Source organism: Podarcis gaigeae (assembly GCF_964106915.1).
Source record: "Podarcis gaigeae genome assembly, chromosome: 6".
In the NCBI taxonomy this organism is placed as follows: Eukaryota; Metazoa; Chordata; class Lepidosauria; order Squamata; family Lacertidae; genus Podarcis; species Podarcis gaigeae.
Window position 1 is genome coordinate 96,943,932 of NC_139682.1, and position 20,000 is coordinate 96,963,931.

Below are 20,000 nucleotides of genomic sequence, written 5' to 3' on the forward strand. Positions count from 1 at the left end.
GACACCCAGGTATCACACGCACAAACACACACCCAGATGCAAACACACAAGGGTGCCACATACACAGAAGTGACACACATTCAACAGCAGGGCCTGAAATTTAGGCATTAAGGATAGCACCTAAGCATGTGCAGAGTCTATTCCTTTGCTCACCAAGAGCTGCAACCTGTCCCCACATGCTTAGGGTTAAACAGATTCCAAAGCAGATGGCCTCACTTTTTTTAGAGAGAGGAAAAAAGAAAAAGAAAAGAAACCACTAACTTCAAGCACTGATTCAAGATTGTCAGGTACCTCTTTTAGGCCTGAGCTGAAGTTCCCTTAGATTCAGATTGCCCCTCTCCCTGCAGCCAGGATTAAAACAGCAAGTGAGAGGAGCTTTAGTCCACTCACGAATACTCTCTCCCCACGACTCATAGATAGCCCTGCTCTGCTCCCATCTCCCTTGCCTGCTCACCCACAACCCAGAAGGCTCCCATCTGCAACATGAGGAGAGATTATCAAAACCTCAGGCACACAAATCAGACCACACGCTGTCCATGACCTCTCCTTACCCTTTGCGGGGGTGGGCAGGGAGCTAGAGAATGAATTTGCGGTGACATTCCCACCTGTGTCAAAGTCACCTAAAATCCACAGCAGATAGATCATTGTTGGGAGAATAGCACATAATTTAATAGACCTCTACCATGTCCCCACTTCCTTTTTGTTTTACTAAACTTAAAAAGCCACAAATGTTGTAACCTTAGAGCCAACTAAAGAGCTGTAGACTGATGAGCAGGAGACGGAGGAAGTAAACAGTGATGTTATAATCCTGCTCTCAGCTGCATTCAGGACGTTTACAAACTTTCCACTGTTGCGAGTACATTTTCTTGGAAACAGTAATAACTACAACAAAAAGTGTTATGTACTGAAGTTCTCACCCTGGGCCAGCAGGGGGATACTGTAGATAGTTTTCACTCAGGTCCGCATATGCAAATAAGGAATTGAAAGTGACGTTCAGTCATTGGATAGTTACAGAAAGTTGTTACTGTTGCTTTGTAGTTGAGCTCTATATAAGCAGGCTGGCTGAACCCTTCAGCCCTGTTCTGTTCTGGCCTGTGAAGAAACAAGAGCTGTTTGAAGAATCGCTGTGTTGTCTGATATGTTCACCCACAACTTAACAAAAAGCCTCTTTTTTTGTCTTCCCCTTTGGTAGGCATAGAAGAGCTAGGCATAGAAATGCATACTTTGGGACATGAATGTTATTTGCTTGTGCTTATTTTAACTGCTTGATATATTTTTGCTGAATATTCATTATTCCTCATGTCTCATAATTTATGGAAGTGTGTTGCTCGGTCACAGTGAGTAGTGTGAACATTTTGGGGGAAGGGAAGAGTCAGATTGCTTGGTAGCAATGGGAAATTACACAGCACTCAAACACACCAAAGTGAATACTGCTGCTTTGTTAACTTCACTACCAGGATTGCCAAATACATACATCTAGGAACAGTTACAGGGATTGGGAAATATCAGCTTATGCAACAATCCTGTGATTTACAGGAAGCATGACCTTTGCACTTTTCTTGTATGTGTTAGAAATAACTTGTTAGCTGACTTCCTCCTGTAGAAGTAAGTGTGCCGAGAAGTTTCTTTCCAGACACCAGACTGAGTCATGGTGCGAAGAGTGGCAATTGTTGGAGCAGGTGTGAGTGGACTGGCCTCCATCAAATGCTGCCTGGATGAAGGGCTGGAGCCAACCTGCTTTGAGAAGAGCGATGGCATCGGAGGACTGTGGCAATTCACAGTAAGTGGCATAAACTCAATTTAAAGCTTTAAAGAAAGTGATGGCATTCTGCTGCTGAAATGCATGCCCAAAGCCAGGCAAGAGACAGTGGCCTTGCTTCAAAGTGGGTACAGGTGTGCGTCACTAGTGTGGTAAACCTGCTGTGGAAGCATGTTTCCACATTTTGTTTTGACATTAGGCTTTTCATACTCTCCCCCTGTGTAGACTGACCATGTGGGGAAACTGGACTGTATGCACAGTTCCCACCTTTCATTTACACGCATTCATCTGAAGGTCAGAACGGAGAGTGCTGGTAAGTTACTTTCCACGCAGCTTGCGTGAGTTCTATTGACACCCCAAATGTGTAAATTAGGGGCAAGAGCAGTTTGGATAACCCTGCTTCCTCCCCCACCCAAACGTCATTCAGCTACACATTTTGAATGCATGAAAATGCATGTACAATCTTTTGTTCTCCACCAGAATCAGAGGAATCCTATTTTGTGCTTCCTTTCAGCAGACACTGGCTTTGCAAAGTCCTAACCAGTTGGAATCTGGTGGCATCACTGACCCACCTTATAGCCAAGGATTGCTAACAGAAAGTTATCAACACCCTGTCAAAACTATCACCCACAGAAGGTGGTGTGTTTTATTTGGGTGACACGAAGAGCCTAGGAAGCTGCTTTATACAAAGTGAGAACCTTGGTCCATCTATCTCAGTATTTTCTGCAGTGATTGGCAGCAGTTCTCAGATGTCAGGCCTTCTGTAGGCAAAGCAGACAGCCACTATTCTCTGACCCTTCCCCTTGTGAAGTTAGTGTTGAAACCAGTGTAATTTTGCAGTGTAAATGATTTACTCTGGCATCTTACTTACTGAGTAACTGCTACTGCCACACAGGAAACGCCTCAAAAGGGAAGAATTGGTGTTTATAGATCGGTTATGACCAACACCTCCAAGGAAATGACCTGCTTCAGTGATTTTCCGTTCCTCGAGGATTGCCCCAACTACCTGCGCCACTCTGCGCTCCTGGAGTACCTCAGGGCATATGCGAAGCATTTCTGCCTTCTTGACTACATACGCTTCCAGGTGAGGGGAAAATTAACAGGTAGATATTTTGCAAGGAGCAGGGCCAGAGAGTGCTCCATCTGTTCTAAGGCTCTCCTCCTGCATTGCAGGGGGTTGGACTAGATGACCCGCAGGGTCCCTTCCTTTTCTTTTTTTAATTTAAATTGCTTTATTCATTTTACAAATAAAAAAAAATCCATAACCAAAACAAATATAAATAATGGAAAATAAAAATATAAACTCCACAAAAAAATAACAAAGAAGGAAAGAAAAAAGAGAAAAGACAAAAAAAGATAAGAAATAAAGAAAAAAAACCACAAACAACAAATATTTTTCCATTACACAAAATCATTTCTGGACTACAAACCATATTTTATATAATCTATACACAAAGTTCCTGGACAGAATTTGCCTTCATATTTCTACCCTTCACGTTTTTTTCTGTTCCTCTATTGTGTCCCTTATTTGCTTTCTTTTGACTTCCCTCTAGCCCTTTGCGGTTTTTATACTGCACTTACTTTTAAGTAATCTGTATTTAATTAGTGAACAGAACTTTTATCTGTGAATTTAATCAGGGGACAACCAAGTGTTGTTGGAACCATGTTTTGTTAGATAATTTTTAAAACCTTATCTCTCAAGTGGTTTCTTATTAAGTCTGTCATCTAGGCCAATTCAAGGCATTCACACAGCTTCATTTGCCCTTTGTTTCTGGTTGATATTGACTCATTTTTCCAATATTTAGCTATTAATATTCTGGCTGCTGTTGTTGCATAAAGAGTGTTGTTGCACTCTTTTATTTTCTTTTGGAATGTTTACTGTTAAAATGCCTAATAAAAATGGGTCTGGTTTCTTTAGAAACATATGTTTTAGCATTTTTTTTTTTAGTTCTTCATATATAATGTCCCAAAATTGTTTAATTTGAGGACAGGTTCACCACATGTGGAAGAAGGTTGCTATATTTTGTTTAAACCTCCAACACTTATTATTTTTATTGATTTTAGCTAATTTACCATCTGTAGGTCATTTACATAAAGTTCTCTTTAATCAGATAGAACGCTGTAAATTTTAAATCTTTTTGCCATAATTCTGCCCATTTTTCTATTTCAGTTGGGTAGCCAAAATATTGAGCCCATTTCACCATCACTTCCTTTACTTCTTCATCTTTCAGATCCCAATCTAATAATAGTCTATGTTTTTGATAGTGTCTTTCTATTATTTAATATTAATTCTTTTTCTAGATCTGTTATCTTTGTATCCAATCCGTTTATTTTTTAATCAGATTTAATTATTTCATTTAGGTGGTAAAAGTTTTAATTGGTTATTTTCTTCTTCTATTATTTCTTTATAGGTAGGCCAATTAATTTCCATATTTTTCTTTTTCATTGCGATTGCCTCCAACAGAGACAACCACCAACGGGTTTTTGGTTCTAATAGTTTTTTATTTCTTTCCCATACTGCAAAAAGCGATCTCCTTATTATATGGTTAAGGAATCCTCTATGCATTTTGACTTTATCGTATCCTAAATAACCATGCCAGTCGAACCTATTGTCCCAATTTTCAATGTCTAGTATATTGGCAGTTTTTAATATTATCCATTCTTTGAGCCATACTAGACATGCAGCCACGTAATATAATTTAAGGTCTGGCAGAGTGAACCCTCCTCTATCTTTTACTTCCATTAACAATTTAAACTTAATCCTCAGCTTTTTACCCTGCCAGATAAATCTTGCCAGATCTTTCTGCCAATCTTTCAAAAAATTTAACCCATTTATTATTGATATTGTTTGAAAGAGGTACAACATTTTCGGCATCATGGTCATCTTAATTGTGGCTATTCTTCCCCATAAGGACAAATTTAGCCTCCCCCAAATTTCTAATTCTTTTTTTATTTCCTTCCATGTTTTGGTATAATTATTGTTGTATAAGTTTATATTCTTTGCTGTAATCCAGATTCCTAGATATTTTGCTTTGTTATTTTTTACCCTGTCATCTTTTCTAACTCTAGTCTTTCTTGTTCTGCCATGTTTTTCACAAATAATTTGATTTTATCTTTGTTTAATTTAAAACCTGAGACCTGACCAAATTCGTTTAATTTTACCAATGTTTCTATTATACTTTCTGTTGGGTTTTCTGTTGTTATGATTAAATCATCAGCAAAAGCTTTTAATTGGTAAGATCTGCTGCCCAACCTAATTCCTTTTATTTTTGACTCCTCTCTAGTTGCTTTTAATAATGTTTCCAGTATTGTAATAAATAGAAGCGGTGATAGCGGACATCCTTGCCTGGTGTCTTTAGAAATAATAAACATTTCGGATAACTCATTATTTATTATGATTTTAGCTTTTTGGTTTCTATATATCGCATTTAACCCTTCCAACTCTACAGTTCTAATCTTGATTCTGTGCTTACATAAAACAGATTGTTTTTGCACCCTGTTTTCTTTTTAAATTTTCTTTTTAATTCTCTCATTTTACAAGAATTATCACATAGATAGAATTGCACAACAAATATAGAACTTCAAATCATTGACTGCTCCCTCCCTCCTTCCTTCATATGTAATTATCTGTTACTGATTTAATGCCATGCAAGCTATCACAACACCACAGTTCAAGAGGAAAACCACTTTGACCCGTGCTTTCTAGGCACAGAACAAGCAAAAGTGTGGACAAGCCTAGCGTGCATCATTTGAGTTGCTTTATTCTGTTGTGTGGTGTTGTTGTTTTTTTGCTTTTGCAAGACCACCGTATGCAGCATCAGAAAACACCCCCATTTCACAGCCACTGGACAATGGGTGGTTGATACTGAGACTAATGGGGAGCAGACATCGGAAATCTTTGATGGCGTAATGGTTTGCAGTGGCCACTATGCAGAGATCAATCTTCCACTGGATTCTTTCCCAGGTGCGTTTTGAATGCATTACCTGAAACAGCACACAATCTAGCATGATTGTGTTCCCTCTCTCCTCAGGCAAAAAAGATGTGTACTAATATCTGGTACCTTCAGTCAAAGGAATTAACTGTGCCATGAAATCACTGATAGACAAGAGTTGCCATGTCTGATTGGTACCAGTGGTTGGCCTGTTACCAGGCAGTGGAATTTGAAGGCCATGAAGGGTGGCAGAACAGAAGGCACACCTGACCCACAGGGCACCATCCACAGGGAAGTTCTCCCATACAAGCCCTAATGAAATAATCACAAACAGCTGGTCATTGCAATTGCAAGAAGAAAGTTGCCATTTGAATTAAGACTCCCCATTACATCTGAGAAGATTTGATGTTTCTGTTGGTAAATTTGAAAATGTTTCTATTGTTTCCAACAGTCTCTGAAAAACTCACAAACAGGGCATGAGTTTAAAGTAGTAGTAGTAGTAGTAATAATAATAATAATAATAATAATAATAATAATAATAATAATATATTATTTATACCCCACCCATCTGGCTGGGCTTCCCCAGCCACTCTGGGCGGGTTCCCCAAAAAATATTAAAATACTGTAATACAGTATTTCCTAACCCTTTTTTTATCCCCAGCATGCAGCAGTCTGAGATATACTCCATCTGAACATGAAGGTTCCATTTAACTTTTATGGACGATAGCTATTGACAGACCGTGAATTGTGTTTTTTTTTTAATCCTCTGTGAGAACTTGAGAGTCTCCTTGTTCCATCAGCCCAAGAATCTGGATAGTTGAATTCAGATGGTACTCAGAGGTATCTTGCCTTGGAGTTTCCCCTTAGCCTTTGATACATGGATATAATAAGATGGCAGCATACATCCGGCACTGTGCTGAGCAGCAGCTAAGGAAAAGGGGGCGGGGGCTATTATCCAGTGGGAAATCTCTTGGGAAATAAGGGTATAAAAGCATTTCCTTCTTTTCCCCCCTCAGGGATTGAAAACTTCAAAGGTCGCTACTTCCATAGCTGGGAATACAGAGATCAAAAAGGGTTTGAAGGGCAAAAAGTCCTTGTAGTTGGTTCTGGCAACACTGGAGGGGACCTTGCGGTGGAGATCAGCCGCACAGCTGCAAAGGTACCTCCATCCTTTATGGACAAATAAGTGCTGAGCTTATTTCAGTCTTGAGTGGGAGATAAATCACATCATCACCCTGGAGCAATAACAAGAATAACATATTTATAGAGTGCTTTCAAGTTTAGCCCTTACAACAGCCCTTTTAAGGTGGTTTTTAATTTTTTTTACCAATAATTTTGTTGTTTTTGTGTTTTTATAAACTGCTTTGAGGGTGGTGGTGGTAGTTGTTTTTACAATCAAGTGCTGTAGAAATTTTATGGGGGGAGGGGACTAACAGCCTTGTAAGGTAGAGCATTATTATTATTATTATTATTATTATTATTATTATTATTCAAATGGGAATAGGTGTGTTGAGGTTGAAAGAAGCAGCTTGCTTAAGTCTACTTAGTGGGTTCGTGGTAAAGGCAAGATTTTAACTAGGGACTCCTTGATTCAGGATGGTTCCCATCTCTTACCTACTGTGCTTCACAGCCAACCATGGTCTGCATTGTCCAGAATGTGCATATACTTCAAATTTTAGTCATCACTACCACTCGGGGCCAAGGCTTGTTATGATTATGGCAAATTCAGCCCTTTCCCATTGAGAAATATTTGTCCCATCCTGTCCCCACCCAGAAACTGCATTGGTGCCAATGGAAGCTTCTCAGCTGATAAGATGCAGGTGGCGCTGTAGTCTAAGTCACCAAGCCTCTTGAGCTTGCCAGTTCAGATCTGTGTGATGGGATGACAGCACTTAATCTTTAACTTTTTTACCTCTCAGCTGATGTAGATAGAAGCTGGGGAGGGTAATTTTCATTTGGAACATAGCATGGGGGAGGGGAGGATTAATCTCTCCCTCCCCATTCCCTGTGGTCCATCTCAAACTTCCAACCCAACCCTAGAGCTATTAACATCCTTTTTAAAAGTACTTGTGTTCACATAAGAAAATGGAGTTTCCCTTGGCCCTTACACTCTGTGTTTTGATCTTGACCAGCCTCCCCCAGCTTAGTGCCTTCCAGGTATTATGGACTACAACTCCCTTCAGCCCAGCCACTATGACCAGTGGCCATGTCCACACCACAGCTTGTTTCTTAAGGGTGCTGGGAATCATAGCTCTGTGAAGCTACAGTTCCCAGGATCCTTTGTGGGGAGCCATGTGCTTTTCTTGTATGGTGCAAATGTTGGCTGGAGGTCACCAGGTTGGGGGTGGCTGATCTAAATGATCTTCAAGGCAGCTTGTTGTTGTTAGAAATTATATACTGCCCTATACCCAAAGGTATCAGGGCAGTTCACATAAAAATATCACAGTATATAAAATAAAAACAATAACCCAATAATACCTCTCCCAAAAGATCCACATTTTAAAAGGGTATGGGATGTTGATCAGCTTACAGCAGAATATGCAATTCATACACAACTCTGGAAGGGTCTTGGTGGTGGGACATGATCTTCTGCGCTCTGGTACTGCTTCCACCATTGTCCTTAAGTCAGGAAGCACCAGATGTGATGTGATGCTTCTCCTCATAGAGGCCAGATGGAATGTGCTCTTGGCTTGATTTTTGTTGGTGGGGGTAGCTAAGAGGAGAAAGGTGGTCTCTGAGCCTCTCCCCAGCTCTCTGGTGCTTCTGCCACTTTAAGGGGTCTGTAGGGAGCCCATTTGTTGCATTCCCTAGTCTGCACACCCTTCCACTTTTAGTCCCAATGTTGCTGCATTATTGCCCTCTAGAGGGGCATTTGCATTTCAACATTTGGGCTATAAAAAGTTGAAGGATTTCAGCAGGAAATTACGGGACATGCACTGATTGGAAATGTGGTTTTCCACCCTGAAACTTCTTCAGGAACAAACAGCATTGAAAGCAGGATGACATAGAACTGCCCCATGCTATCAGGAGCACAAATACTCATGAATGCACAATGAAAAGGACATATGGAATGGCTCTTGGTATGATCCTGGTCTCCTGCTTCATCATCTCATGGCTATTTCCTGAGGAGTTACTTTTGCTATTAAGATAATGATATTGTGTGAGCACTATCAAAAGGAGCTGGCCAGCCTTTGGGCCTTGGGCCTTGGTCTCTTTGCCACTCCATCAGACCAGTTCTCACATGCTCTCAAATCATCTGCCAGGCAGTCGGCAGCACCCTAAGGATATGCTTCTTCACTTTGAATCCTCTTCAGGTCTTCCTCAGCACCAGAAGCGGAGCATGGGTGGTAAGTCGCATTTCAGAAGCTGGCTGGCCCGTTGACATGGCCTGGACAACTCGCTTTTATGGGTTAATTGAAAAGCTGCTTCCCGAAGGCATCATAAACAAGCTAATGGCAAAGAAGATGAATCGATGGTTTAACCATGAGAACTATGGCTTGATCCCTGTTAAAAGGTAATCTTCTGAATTAAGAATATGCAAACAAGAATGACCTGCATACAGAAACTGAAGTTTCTGAGATTAGCATTCTTAAGTAGTAATTAACCTCAATGGGTGGACAGTATCTATTGGGAGGGGGGATTCATTTCCTAATGCATTTTGAGCAAATTTCTCTTCTTCAGCATCACTAGCCACAGTTGTCAAGGCACATACATATTGTCAAGGAGCTCACTTCTTGTTTCTATGAGTTACTTCTACAAAGAAGATCATTTTGCTGAAAGCTCTCTGCAACAGTGCACAGTAACTATCTATATGCTAGAGTGTGATAACACTCATTCTTGTCATACGAAGCTTTGCTGGATTTTTGTGTCTAAGGCATTGAAGTACCCTTCAGTGCCGTGGACACGAAAATCCAGCAAAGCTTCATATGTCAAGAATGAGTGTTAGAGCCAGTGCGAAAGGAGCACTGGCTTCTTGTAAGCCGTGGGAAAGGCATGCAGAGGACCCAGCCTCAGGCACAGACACAGCCTTTCCTCCAACCCCTTAGAATGAGTCTTTCCCCTCCATGTTCTCATGAAGGTACCACAGAGTATCACTCCAAGGAAAGTCCAACAGTGAGTCGAAGAACGTAAAGTGCTTCACAAAGCAGGTCCAAGCAGCAGCATTTAGCAAAAAGTGTCAGGCAGTTTTACTATCAAAATATTTATGGTAACTGGGGAAGGTGGCGGCCTGGCAGCATCTGCCTCTACTGAACCATCAAATCCCAAACAGGGATACCTGCTGTGGTGGATGACCCTTGCTCCGAAAGGCGGGGCTAAAATTAAAGGGTCCAGGAACTCAGACCAGAAGAAATTTCATAAAATCATACAAGCACTTTACAAAAACAAAACTATACAAGAGAGAAAAACTTCAAATAATTTCACAGATAAAAATGGCTCAGAAGGTAAGAAAACAAGAAACACTATCTTATACAGCTAATTAACACCAGTGGCGTAGCGTGGGGGGTGCAGGGGGCCCTGGCCGCACCGGGCGCAACACCTGGGGGTTAGGGTTAGGGGGCGCAAATCCACGGGTTAGGGGGCACAAATTACTTGCCTTGCCCCGGGTGCTGACAACCCACGCTACGCCACTGATTAACACAAACACTTACACTTAAATCTCAGTAGGCTGAGCAATGGAAGAAGATGCTGTCAAAAGCCCAAATAGACGCTGACCTCAGCTTGGCTGGCTGCTGAGAGCTCCCACCAATTCAGGTTTTATGAGAACTTATTGACTACAGGCATTCACCTCTTCCACCCAGTTGCCTGGCAGCTTCATCATATATCTTGATGCGGCAGCTGAAAACACTCATCTATAATAATAATAACAACAACAGTTTACAGTTAGGCCCAAATTAAAATAACTGCCAACCCCAACTAAACATTTAAACAACCCCAACCCAAACAGAGGACCCAAAATTAAAACTGTTTAAAACATTTTAAAACATTTTAGCCAAATTGCTCCAACCCAAGTTGTTCCGGCAATGTCCCTCTGGCTTCCCAGGAGCCTCTTTGGGCTGTTCAGGATAAGTGCTGGCCCCACCCTCCAGGCCAGGGGGAAATGGACCTTGCAGCAGGGAGCAGGTCCTTCTACCATACACACGGCAGCAGCATCAATGTCCCTCTGGCTCCCCATAACCAGGCCTTGAGCTGACTAGACAATCTATGGTCTTTAAATATGTTTGTGGGGCGCTATTGGTTTATTTTGTTTTATTACATCTTTTGTATTCCCATTTTGTATTTTTATGCTGTGAGCCGCCCTGAGATCTTCAGATAAAGGGTGATATGCAATTCTAACAAAGAAATAAATAAATTCCATGTATCTGCTCCTTCCTCCTCAGAGATCAGACCCTCCAAGTGTCCCTATTTCCCAGAGACATCCCTGATTTAGAGAAGCCGTCCTGGTTTCTGATTGGGTCCCAGAATGTCACACTTTTCCTTAGGATGTCCCTATTTTTTTGGATAAATGTTGGAGGGTATGAGAGATTCAACTTGTAGAGGTCAGGGGTAGGGAGGAAACCAGAAGAATGCTTGTACACACCAACAACATATTTAACAGGCATGCCTATCATATCTCAGTGGCATAGTAGGAATTGTCCTTGGTAAAGAGGGACGCAGGTGGCAGGGGACGCAGGTGGCAGGGGACGCATGTGGCGCTGTGGGTTAAAGCCTCAGTGCCTAGGACTTGCCGATCAAAAGGTCGGCGGTTCGAATCCCTGCGGCGGGGTGCGCTCCCGCTGCTCGGTCCCAGCGCCTGCCAACCTAGCAGTTCGAAAGCACCTCCGGGTGCAAGTAGATAAATAGGGACCGCTTACCAGCGGGAAGGTAAACGGCGTTTCCGTGTGCGGCTCTGGCTCGCCAGATGCAGCTTTGTCACGCTGGCCACGTGACCTGGAAGTGTCTCCGGACAGCGCTGGCCCCTGGCCTCTTAAGTGAGATGGGCGCACAACCCCAGAGTCTGTCAAGACTGGCCCGTACGGGCAGGGGTACCTTTACCTTTACCTTTTTAAAGAGGGACAGCTGGTGGTCACATATGGACTAATGGTGTTTCTTTCCACTTTCCGCTATTTAGCAATTCATGGAGATCTTTAATTTTGAATGATGAGCTGCCTAGCTGTATCCTTTGTGGAACTGTGACAGTCAAGCCAAATGTGAAGAGGTTTACGGACACCTCTGCCATCTTTGAAGATGAAACAGTAGAAGAGAATATGGACACGGTCATCTTTACAACTGGCTACTCTGCCACATTTCCCTTCCTGGAAGAGTCTCTGCGTGATGCTTGCAGGAGCAGCACATCTCTGTATAAGCACATCTTTCCTCCTCACCTAGAAAAGCCCACGTTGGCTTTCATTGGCTTTATAGCATTAGCTGGACCCATTCTGCCAGCAGTGGAACTTCAGGCACGTTGGATCACAAGGGTATTTAATGGTATGAATGAATAATTTTATTGTCATTTTCCAGTTTACACCAAGGGGAAGCTCATCAATGGAAGTTTAACAATGAAACAGCAATTGTAAGAAGGTATCAAGGAGAGGAAATGGTTGGCACTCCTCCTACGCTGTGACCTGCTGAGGCGAACATCAGATCGGGCACCACTCCTGCTTTGCATAAGGATGGGGTAGACATAGGATTAATTGGAGTAATTTGGCCTTTAAATAGTTTCATGTGTGCCAGATTAAAAACTAAAACTCAAATAAGAACCCTGCTGGGTTGAACCAAGGACTCATCTGGTCCAACATCCTGTTCCCACAGTAGCCAACCAGACGCCCACGGGAAGCTCACAGGTAGGACCTGGGTGCAACAGCAACTGGTACAGGGGTACAGATCAGTCCTTTTCATCTCCATGCACAACACTGTCATCAAAAGTTACAGTATATAACGCTTCAGCAGTTTTTCAAAAGTTAGGTTGCATTCCTCCTATAGAACAGAATTTCTTCAAAGTCTTGTGTGAAGAGTTTCTAAAATTTGCTGGACTGGGGTTGGGAGTTGTGGTGGCCAGAAAGGCATTTTGAATCCCACCCCCCGTCTAATTTGTTTGTACTTCTGCAAACCTTGGGTTCCCCTCAGAGCTGCAGACAATTTTTTTTGCATGTGTGTGGATGATGTCATATATGGACTTTCTGCTACCACAACATCTAATTAGGATTCATCTCAGAGTTACACAACCATCCCAGTGTGGACTTTAGATTCCTCAAGCCTGACAGGCCATCTCTCATTAAAGGCAACTTGAATCAAAGCAGCAAGTGTACTTTCCTTTTATTGGCTGAAATACAGAAGTTCATATTTGTCATTTTCTTTCTCATACTCAGGGTCAAGTGAGCTCCCTCCAATGAGCAGACTGATCAGTGAAGTTGCTAAAAGGAAGAACGCACTCCTTAAAAAGTATGAAATGCTATATATTATTGTGCATGTTGTATGACTGTAATCATTCAGGGCTTATCCACACTTACCTTTTGCTGTGCTTTTTCCACACAAAGGTCCATGCTTTAATGCTCTGTATGCAAGCGTTTCCCCCCCCAAAAAAAACCTGCTCTTTAAAGCTGAATCAGGGCAAACGTCAATCTGGGTTTTCCATGGATTGCTGTTTGCTCCAATTGAGCTTTAAAGAGCAGGTTTTTGCAGGCCTGGAAAGAGTGGAGGAAAGGCAAGTGGACCACAAAAGTGGTCATCCCCTTGGTCTTTTAAAATTGTAGAGCCTCCAAACTAACATTGCTTTATTCCATTGGCCCCTACATCTATAACTTTTGATTTTTGTTGTATCCAATTACTAGTTTTTCTACCTTTTAATGATATTCCTACCATTGCACAAAACCATGGCCTGCTGTGTTGTTCTTAAGCTGTTCATGTTTCTCTATGTCATAGTCCATTTTTTGGATCCATAACCCATCAGAGGCAATATGCACATAATGAACACTTTAACTTGCAAATCTAACAAAATCTAAGAATGGCACACCTTAAAACAATGGCTTGATTTTGGGAGTGGAGAAAGACTTGTTTGTTTCCCAACCAGCTTTAATTGCACCACCTGAATTTGCTGATATGTGTCTGAATAAAAAAAACAGCAGCACTCTAGAAGAGCCCTGAGTGGGGGGAAATATACAGAACTGAGAATTTAATGGCAGAAAAGAAGAAGATGCCATAAGCCTGTGGAGTGCTTTGCTCATGCTTTTGGGAGGAGATGACTTCAAAGAGTAGTGAAGGATATCAGGCACCTCCCTCCCCAGATATTTGCTACCCCATTTACCCATTTTCAGAAACAACATGCTAAGGTCCCATACAACATGGGTTAAATTTATAGAAACCTTCAGGTGGTTAAAGAGACCTCCTTCACTTTTTGCTGTTCCTGCTCTGATTGGCTGCTCTCTAGATGTTTTTCATCCATGAAAATAGTGCCATCCTGTGGTTAAAGAAGAGTTTCCACCACACACCACACACACATTCCCAGTCTTTGTCCGACCACTGAGCAGAAAATACATGGTCATCATTATCATCCTTGTGCCGGATTTCGCCATAAGGAGCAGTAAATTTTTTGTCAGGAGCAAGATGAGAAAAAAGAGCAGATTGTACAAATGGTCTTCCTCTCCTCTCCTTTCCTTTTTTGATTCCTTTATACTAAAATGTTGTGGGTGAGAAATGGGGGAATGGCAGCATTGTCAATAATTCCATTATTCCATTCCAAGAAACAGATGACCAGACTTCTCACCTGAACCCAGATGCTGAACCTAATGCAGTGAACTACATTTGGCATCAAACAGGAAGAAGTTCATTTGCTGTTCAGGCATATATCAGAAAGGCATTCAAGCTGCACCTTCACAAACTGGGCCACTGGGACAATCTGGGCAGCTCTGTTAAAGCTGCCACAGCCCTTCGCACTATACTTCTGAGCAATATTCTGAGTATTTGCTTATGTGACCTGGGACTCACCTACATTAGTAAAGATACAGCGATTTGAATGTGCTATAAACATACAACACCAGATGGCACCAGAGAGCAGAAAATTTTAAAACGCGGCTTTCCATAGAGATTTCTTTCTTTTGTTATGATGATCTAATTTCTGACTTACTTAAAGCGTCCCGTTCCCCCCCCCCGCCCAGTTTTCTTACCATGGAGGGTTACTACTACCACCAGTACTACTACCACTACTACTACTAAAACCACTACTAATAATAATTTCATTTCTATACCGCTTTAGATTTTAAAGAAAAAATCTCAAAGTTTATGCACATTTAATACATTAAAGCATCAAATAAAACAATCCGGAATAAAACAAATTCAAGCTTCAAGGGAAATCTTTCAGATCCTTCTCCAAGGGACATTTTGCTTTCCCTGTATTTATTTACCTACTTAATTTATATAGCTGCCTCATAGCAGAAGTACGGTAGGGAGCGAGTGTGCTGTAGTGGTTAGAGTGTTGGACTAGGACCTGAGAGGCCAGGAGGCTCACTGGGTGAGCAGCTGGAATACTGCAGAACCAAAAGAGGGAGGTAAAAAAAAAAAAAAGCTTCATCAAAAGCAAGCCAGCGGCTTCAGCATTGCCCCTACGCTAATGGGCTTTACTTACCCCATTGAATTAGAAAAGAATTCAATAAACTAGTGGACCTCTGGGTTCCATTTGATGCCAGTGTTTTCATCCTTTTTTGATTCTATGATATCAGCAGCATGCCTGATTAGCTCCATGGCATCCTAACATGATTACATTTAGCAGTGGTCTCTGATTGCCTAGGATAACTAGAGATAGAGAAGGAATGATAAAGAGAGATAGCAGTCACTGAAGCAACAGCATAGGCTGAAAAAACAGCCTTCCAAAATTGCTATTTTTGAGACAAAGATCAAATTGGAAAATACTTGGCATAATGCTAGGCTGTTGAAATTTGTTGGCAAGCACCTGGGTTCAAATCATTTCCTCAGCCATCAAGGCAATGGGCAAGTTGCTCCTCTCAGCTTAACTACTAGAAAAAAGGACAAGTAAGGTTCTCCAGCATGTTGCCCCCACTTCCAGCCCCCCATGACACTGGGCCCTGCCTCTTCTGCCCCTAACATTCCTGTGTTTGGCTCAAAAGTCTAAAAGGGGCTTCTAACCACATTTGGCTAAATAGTTAGAAGCCTTTGTGTTACATTACCCAAGTTCCCAGTCTTGAGTAGGCTTCAAACTGCCTCCAGCCTCCAAACTAAAGCAAGGAAGCATCAGAGGAGAGGAGAGGGCCTACCTGGTGCGCAGGACACAAGGGGGCGGAGCTGGTCCATGCACACCCCCCGCCCCCTAGGTATCTCATGTGATCAGACTGAGTAGTACTACAGTCACCTCTGCGGGGGGGGGGGGGGGCTACAAGACAGGTGAATTGTGCTTACTGGGCCTTAGAAGCTTGACACTCTTCCCATTTCTTTTCCATTCTAGGGGTATTACTGATATTTCCAGCAAGAAAGACAAAACCAGGATAAGATTCGTCTCCTACATGGATGAAATTGCTGCTTGCCTAGGTGTGAAGCCCAATGTGCCATTGCTTTTCCTATCAGACCCCAAACTAGCCTGGATGGTTTTCTTTGGCCCCTGCACTTCTTATCAGTACCGCCTGACTGGACCTGGAAAGTGGAGGGAAGCCAGAGGTGCAATCCTGACCCAGTGGGACCGAGTTCTAAAGCCCCTGAAGACACGGGTCGTAGAAGACTCTCCCCAACCTGCTACAGTTCCCCACTGGCTGAAAGCCCTTGCCTTGCCCACGTTTCTGGGGGCCGCCTTGATCATTCTTAAATACCTACCTCCTGCATGGCTACCAAGAACAAATGGATGGAGTGTATAGAATTCGTTTCATGTTTAGTGCATAGGCGCCGACTCCATGGGGCCTGAGGGGGCCCGAGCCCCCTCAAAAATTCATTTGGGGGGGCTCTGCCCCCCCAATAATTTAAGAAAATTATTACCGTAAATTTCGCTCTATAACACGCAGATTTTTCCTCCTAAAAAGTAAGGGGAAATGTCTGTGCGTGTTATTGAGCGAATGTGTGGTCCCTGGAGCTGACTCACCGGAGCGCAGGGGCAAAAATAGGCAAAAATCAGGCAAAAATCAGATCGGGCGGTCGGGCGGAGGGAAGGCGGAAGCTGCTGCTTTCCTGCATTCTGCCTCAGGGTCTTACTGCCCACCCGCTTCTGTTGCTGCGTTTGCTCAAACTCAACAAAGAGCAGCGAATCCCCTGCCCTCCTGGCAAGCAGAGGGTTAAGGAAAGGATCGAGTCCTTCTTTCTAATTCTTTCCTAGTCACACTGCGTGCAGGCTCCAGCCCACCACCTCCTCCTCTCCGTGCTCTAGGGACTCGCAGGTGGGAGAGAGGGGGGGGCTGGCTTGGGGGGGGGACTTTTGCCTTCCTTTCCTCCCCCCCCCACCCCGTTAAACTCCTCCCCTGCATTCTTAGCCAGCTGCTTCTCCGCACACCCCTCTTGTGCTTCTTGTCCCTTCTGTGTTTTTCCTTCCCTCCCCATTTAAAACGTGGTGACAAAGCACGGATCCACATGGATCCTCAGGATTTTTGCATTGGGTCATCCCAAATTCACCATCAGATCACATTACATGTCCATGGCTACAGTCTGTACCAAAAAAATCACCCACCCACTGTTGCCTGGGGCTGCAATGGTGCAAAAACGTGGTTACAAAGCATGGATCCTCAGGATCTTTGCACTGGGTCACCCCAAATTCACCATCAGATAACATAGCATGTCCATGGCTACATATTGCACCAAAAAAACCACGCACCCACTGTTGCCTAGGGTCACAGTGGTGCAAAAACATGGTTACAAAGCACGGATCCACATGGATCCTCAGGATCTTTGCATTGGGTCACCCCAAATTCACCATCAGATCACATAGCATGTCCATGGCTACATATTGCACCAAAAAAATTACGCACCCACTGTTGCCTAGGGTCACAGTGGTGCAAAAACGTGGTTACAAAGCATGGATCCACATGGATCCTCAGGATTTTTGCATTGGGCTACTCCAAACTCACTGTCAGATATTAAAAATCTTTATAAAATAGAGAATTAAATACATACAGAATGTTAATTTTTCAGTTTTGAAATATTAGTACTAGTTTAGTACTGTATTTCTATATTACTATAGTACTGTATTAGTTATTTTCAAATACTTAGATATTTTTAGGGTGTAAGACCCAATTAAAGCCCGTTATTTACATACAGTATTACAGTATTTACATACAGTATTAGGCATACTGTATTAACTTTATTAACTGTATTAAAGCATTAACTTTGAGATATTATTTTTATTTAATGAACCCTCAGCCTTATTCAAAGTAAGCTTAAATTAGCTATTTCACTTATTAATCAAAGTGCTATTACTGTGCAACAGCAATATTTTATGTTTTATTCTTTTAATGATAGTTTAGGATTTATTTAAATATCATTTCAGTCTTTTCAGAGCTATATATTCACTGCTCTGTAATAGTCTATAAGCATAATTGTTACTGTAAATTAAATTAGCTTTTTACGAAAATACCGTGCGTGTTTATGTTTTGTTTCTTTTTTCAAAGCCAAAAAGTGTTTCAGGCTTGTCGAGTTTCCCGGAGTGTGGAGTTATAGAGAGTCGAGTTTTTGGGGTTCTAATGTTGATCATATGACTCTAAAATACTTTTAAAAAACTTTAAAACTCACTAATTTTCATCTAAAATTTAGAAAACTTCCCGGGGCAGGACCCCGGTATGGCCCCCCCCAATATTTTTTATAAGTCGGCGCCCCTGGTTTAGTGGGTTAAGCATTGTTCACAATGCCTGGTCACACCAGTCTTGAAAAATTACTCATGACCCAGAGAAGCCACGTGCAGAGAGTCAGGCACACACACCGGAGCTGTTCTTGTATTTTGTGGCTCCTGTAGGCTTGGTGAAATGATATTATAAACCTAGCATGTAGTTTGACTGGATAAATATGAAGTCTTTATTTTCCAATTATTGTTTAATTGTGAGGGTGATCTCTGTGTTGTAACAGTGTAGTCAGAAAATAGTTTACTGCCATGGTTCCCAACGTGGGGCCCACACAGGGCCGTAGCTGGGGGGGGTGAGGGGGGGCCCCGCCAGGAGCGCAGGCGATGTGTGTGTGTGTAAAATAGGCTAAAAATATGTCCATAAATATTGATTATTGCCGCATAAGAAATGGTTTTACATAGAGGGTGAATTGAATGGGGGGCTTTGAAGGAGAGGCGGAAAGAAGAGCTAATTTGTCTGTAGCTAGGGGGCACAAACTGGACTGTTCTGCCAGGGGCGCAAGATCACCTACCTACAGCTCTGGGCACACGCCCCACAGGGGGGCAATTTGATTTTTATGGGGGGCAATTTGAGAGTGAGTTATTAACAGTGAGAGGACGCGGGTGGCGCTGTGGGTTAAACCACCGAGCCTAGGACTTGCGGATCAGAAGGTCGGCAGTTCGAATCCCTGCGATGGAGTGAGCTCCCGTTACTCGGTCCCTGCTCCTGCCCACCTAGCAGTTCGAAAGCACATCAAAGTGCAAGTAGATAAATAGGTACCCTTCCGGCAGGAAGGTAAACGGCATTTCCATGCACTGCTCTGGTTTCGGTGTTCCATTGCACCAGAAGCAGCTTAGTCATGTCTGCCACACGATCCGGAAAAACTGCCTGTGGACAAACACCGGCTCCCTCGGCCAGTAAAGTGAGATGAGAGCTGCAACCCCAGAGTCGTTTGTGACTGGACTTAACTCTTAGGGGTCTTTTACCTTTTTAAAAAAAAAATTAACAGTGAATGGCCTTTTAGGCTGCCTCCATGTGAATAGGAGTTCACTTTTTGAATAATAAGAATTATATGTCACAGTGGGGGGGGGGGGAGGCATCAGGATTTAGAGATGCTTAGGTGGGGCATGTCCCCCAAAAAAGGTTGGGAACCACTGGTTTACTGGGAAATGAGTTTCACTGTATTCAGTGAGTAAAGGGGGCTTTTGAACTGCAGCGGGAATGTTTGTTTTGTATAGGCCATGTGGCACAGTAATATTGTTGACTGATGAGGAAACAAATTTGGAGACAGCAGCAGTTCATCTGACACTCCATATAGCTTTGATCTTCTGCAACCTTCTCCTCAGGTCAGATAGATCACGGGATGTTAGTGTGCAATCTTTTCTTTCTTGGCCTTCAATTCTTTCAAAAGGCAGCAGATTTTAGCTATAACAAATACATATGTCACTTCATAGTTATAGTTTAGAATGCTCCAATCTAGCTTCGTTTGAGAATAAATATCTGCAGGCACTAGTAAAGTCAGCCCTTTCT

The 20,000-nt window shown here is 42.6% G+C and overlaps 1 protein-coding gene and 1 long non-coding RNA gene across 3 annotated transcripts; one reads left to right on the forward strand and one right to left on the reverse strand.

Annotated features, from left to right (window-relative positions):
- The first annotated feature begins 480 nt into the window (after positions 1-480).
- On the forward strand, positions 481-18,653 carry LOC310846791 (dimethylaniline monooxygenase [N-oxide-forming] 4-like). The gene is made up of 9 exons (XM_083743894.1): positions 481-1,780; positions 2,655-2,843; positions 5,561-5,723; positions 6,708-6,850; positions 9,006-9,205; positions 11,801-12,156; positions 13,038-13,110; positions 16,124-16,543; positions 18,477-18,653. The coding sequence occupies exons 1-8, from the start codon at positions 1,649-1,651 to the stop codon at positions 16,524-16,526; spliced, it is 1,659 nt and encodes a 552-aa protein (XP_083600020.1). The 5' UTR covers positions 481-1,648; the 3' UTR covers positions 16,527-16,543; positions 18,477-18,653.
- On the reverse strand, positions 9,785-11,857 carry LOC310846915. 2 transcript variants are annotated; one of them, XR_014565620.1, is made up of 3 exons: positions 11,731-11,857; positions 10,311-11,326; positions 9,785-10,155 (listed from the first exon to the last, which is right to left on the reverse strand). It is a non-coding gene; the product is annotated as an uncharacterized lncRNA (long non-coding RNA). The 2 variants fall into 2 exon arrangements; XR_014565621.1 differs by having other exon boundaries at positions 9,785-10,151; positions 10,307-11,326.
- Positions 18,654-20,000: the final 1,347 nt, after the last annotated feature.

Bases quoted from the DNA above. Each gene is read 5' to 3' on its own strand.
- LOC310846791 (XM_083743894.1), top strand. From the start codon at position 1,649: ATGGTGCGAAGAGTGGCAATTGTTGGAGCAGGTGTGAGTGGACTGGCC. The intron at 1,781-2,654 runs GTAAGTGGCATA...ACTGCCACACAG, and splicing joins GAGGACTGTGGCAATTCACA to GAAACGCCTCAAAAGGGAAG. The intron at 13,111-16,123 runs GTATGAAATGCT...TTTCCATTCTAG, and splicing joins AAGAACGCACTCCTTAAAAA to GGGTATTACTGATATTTCCA.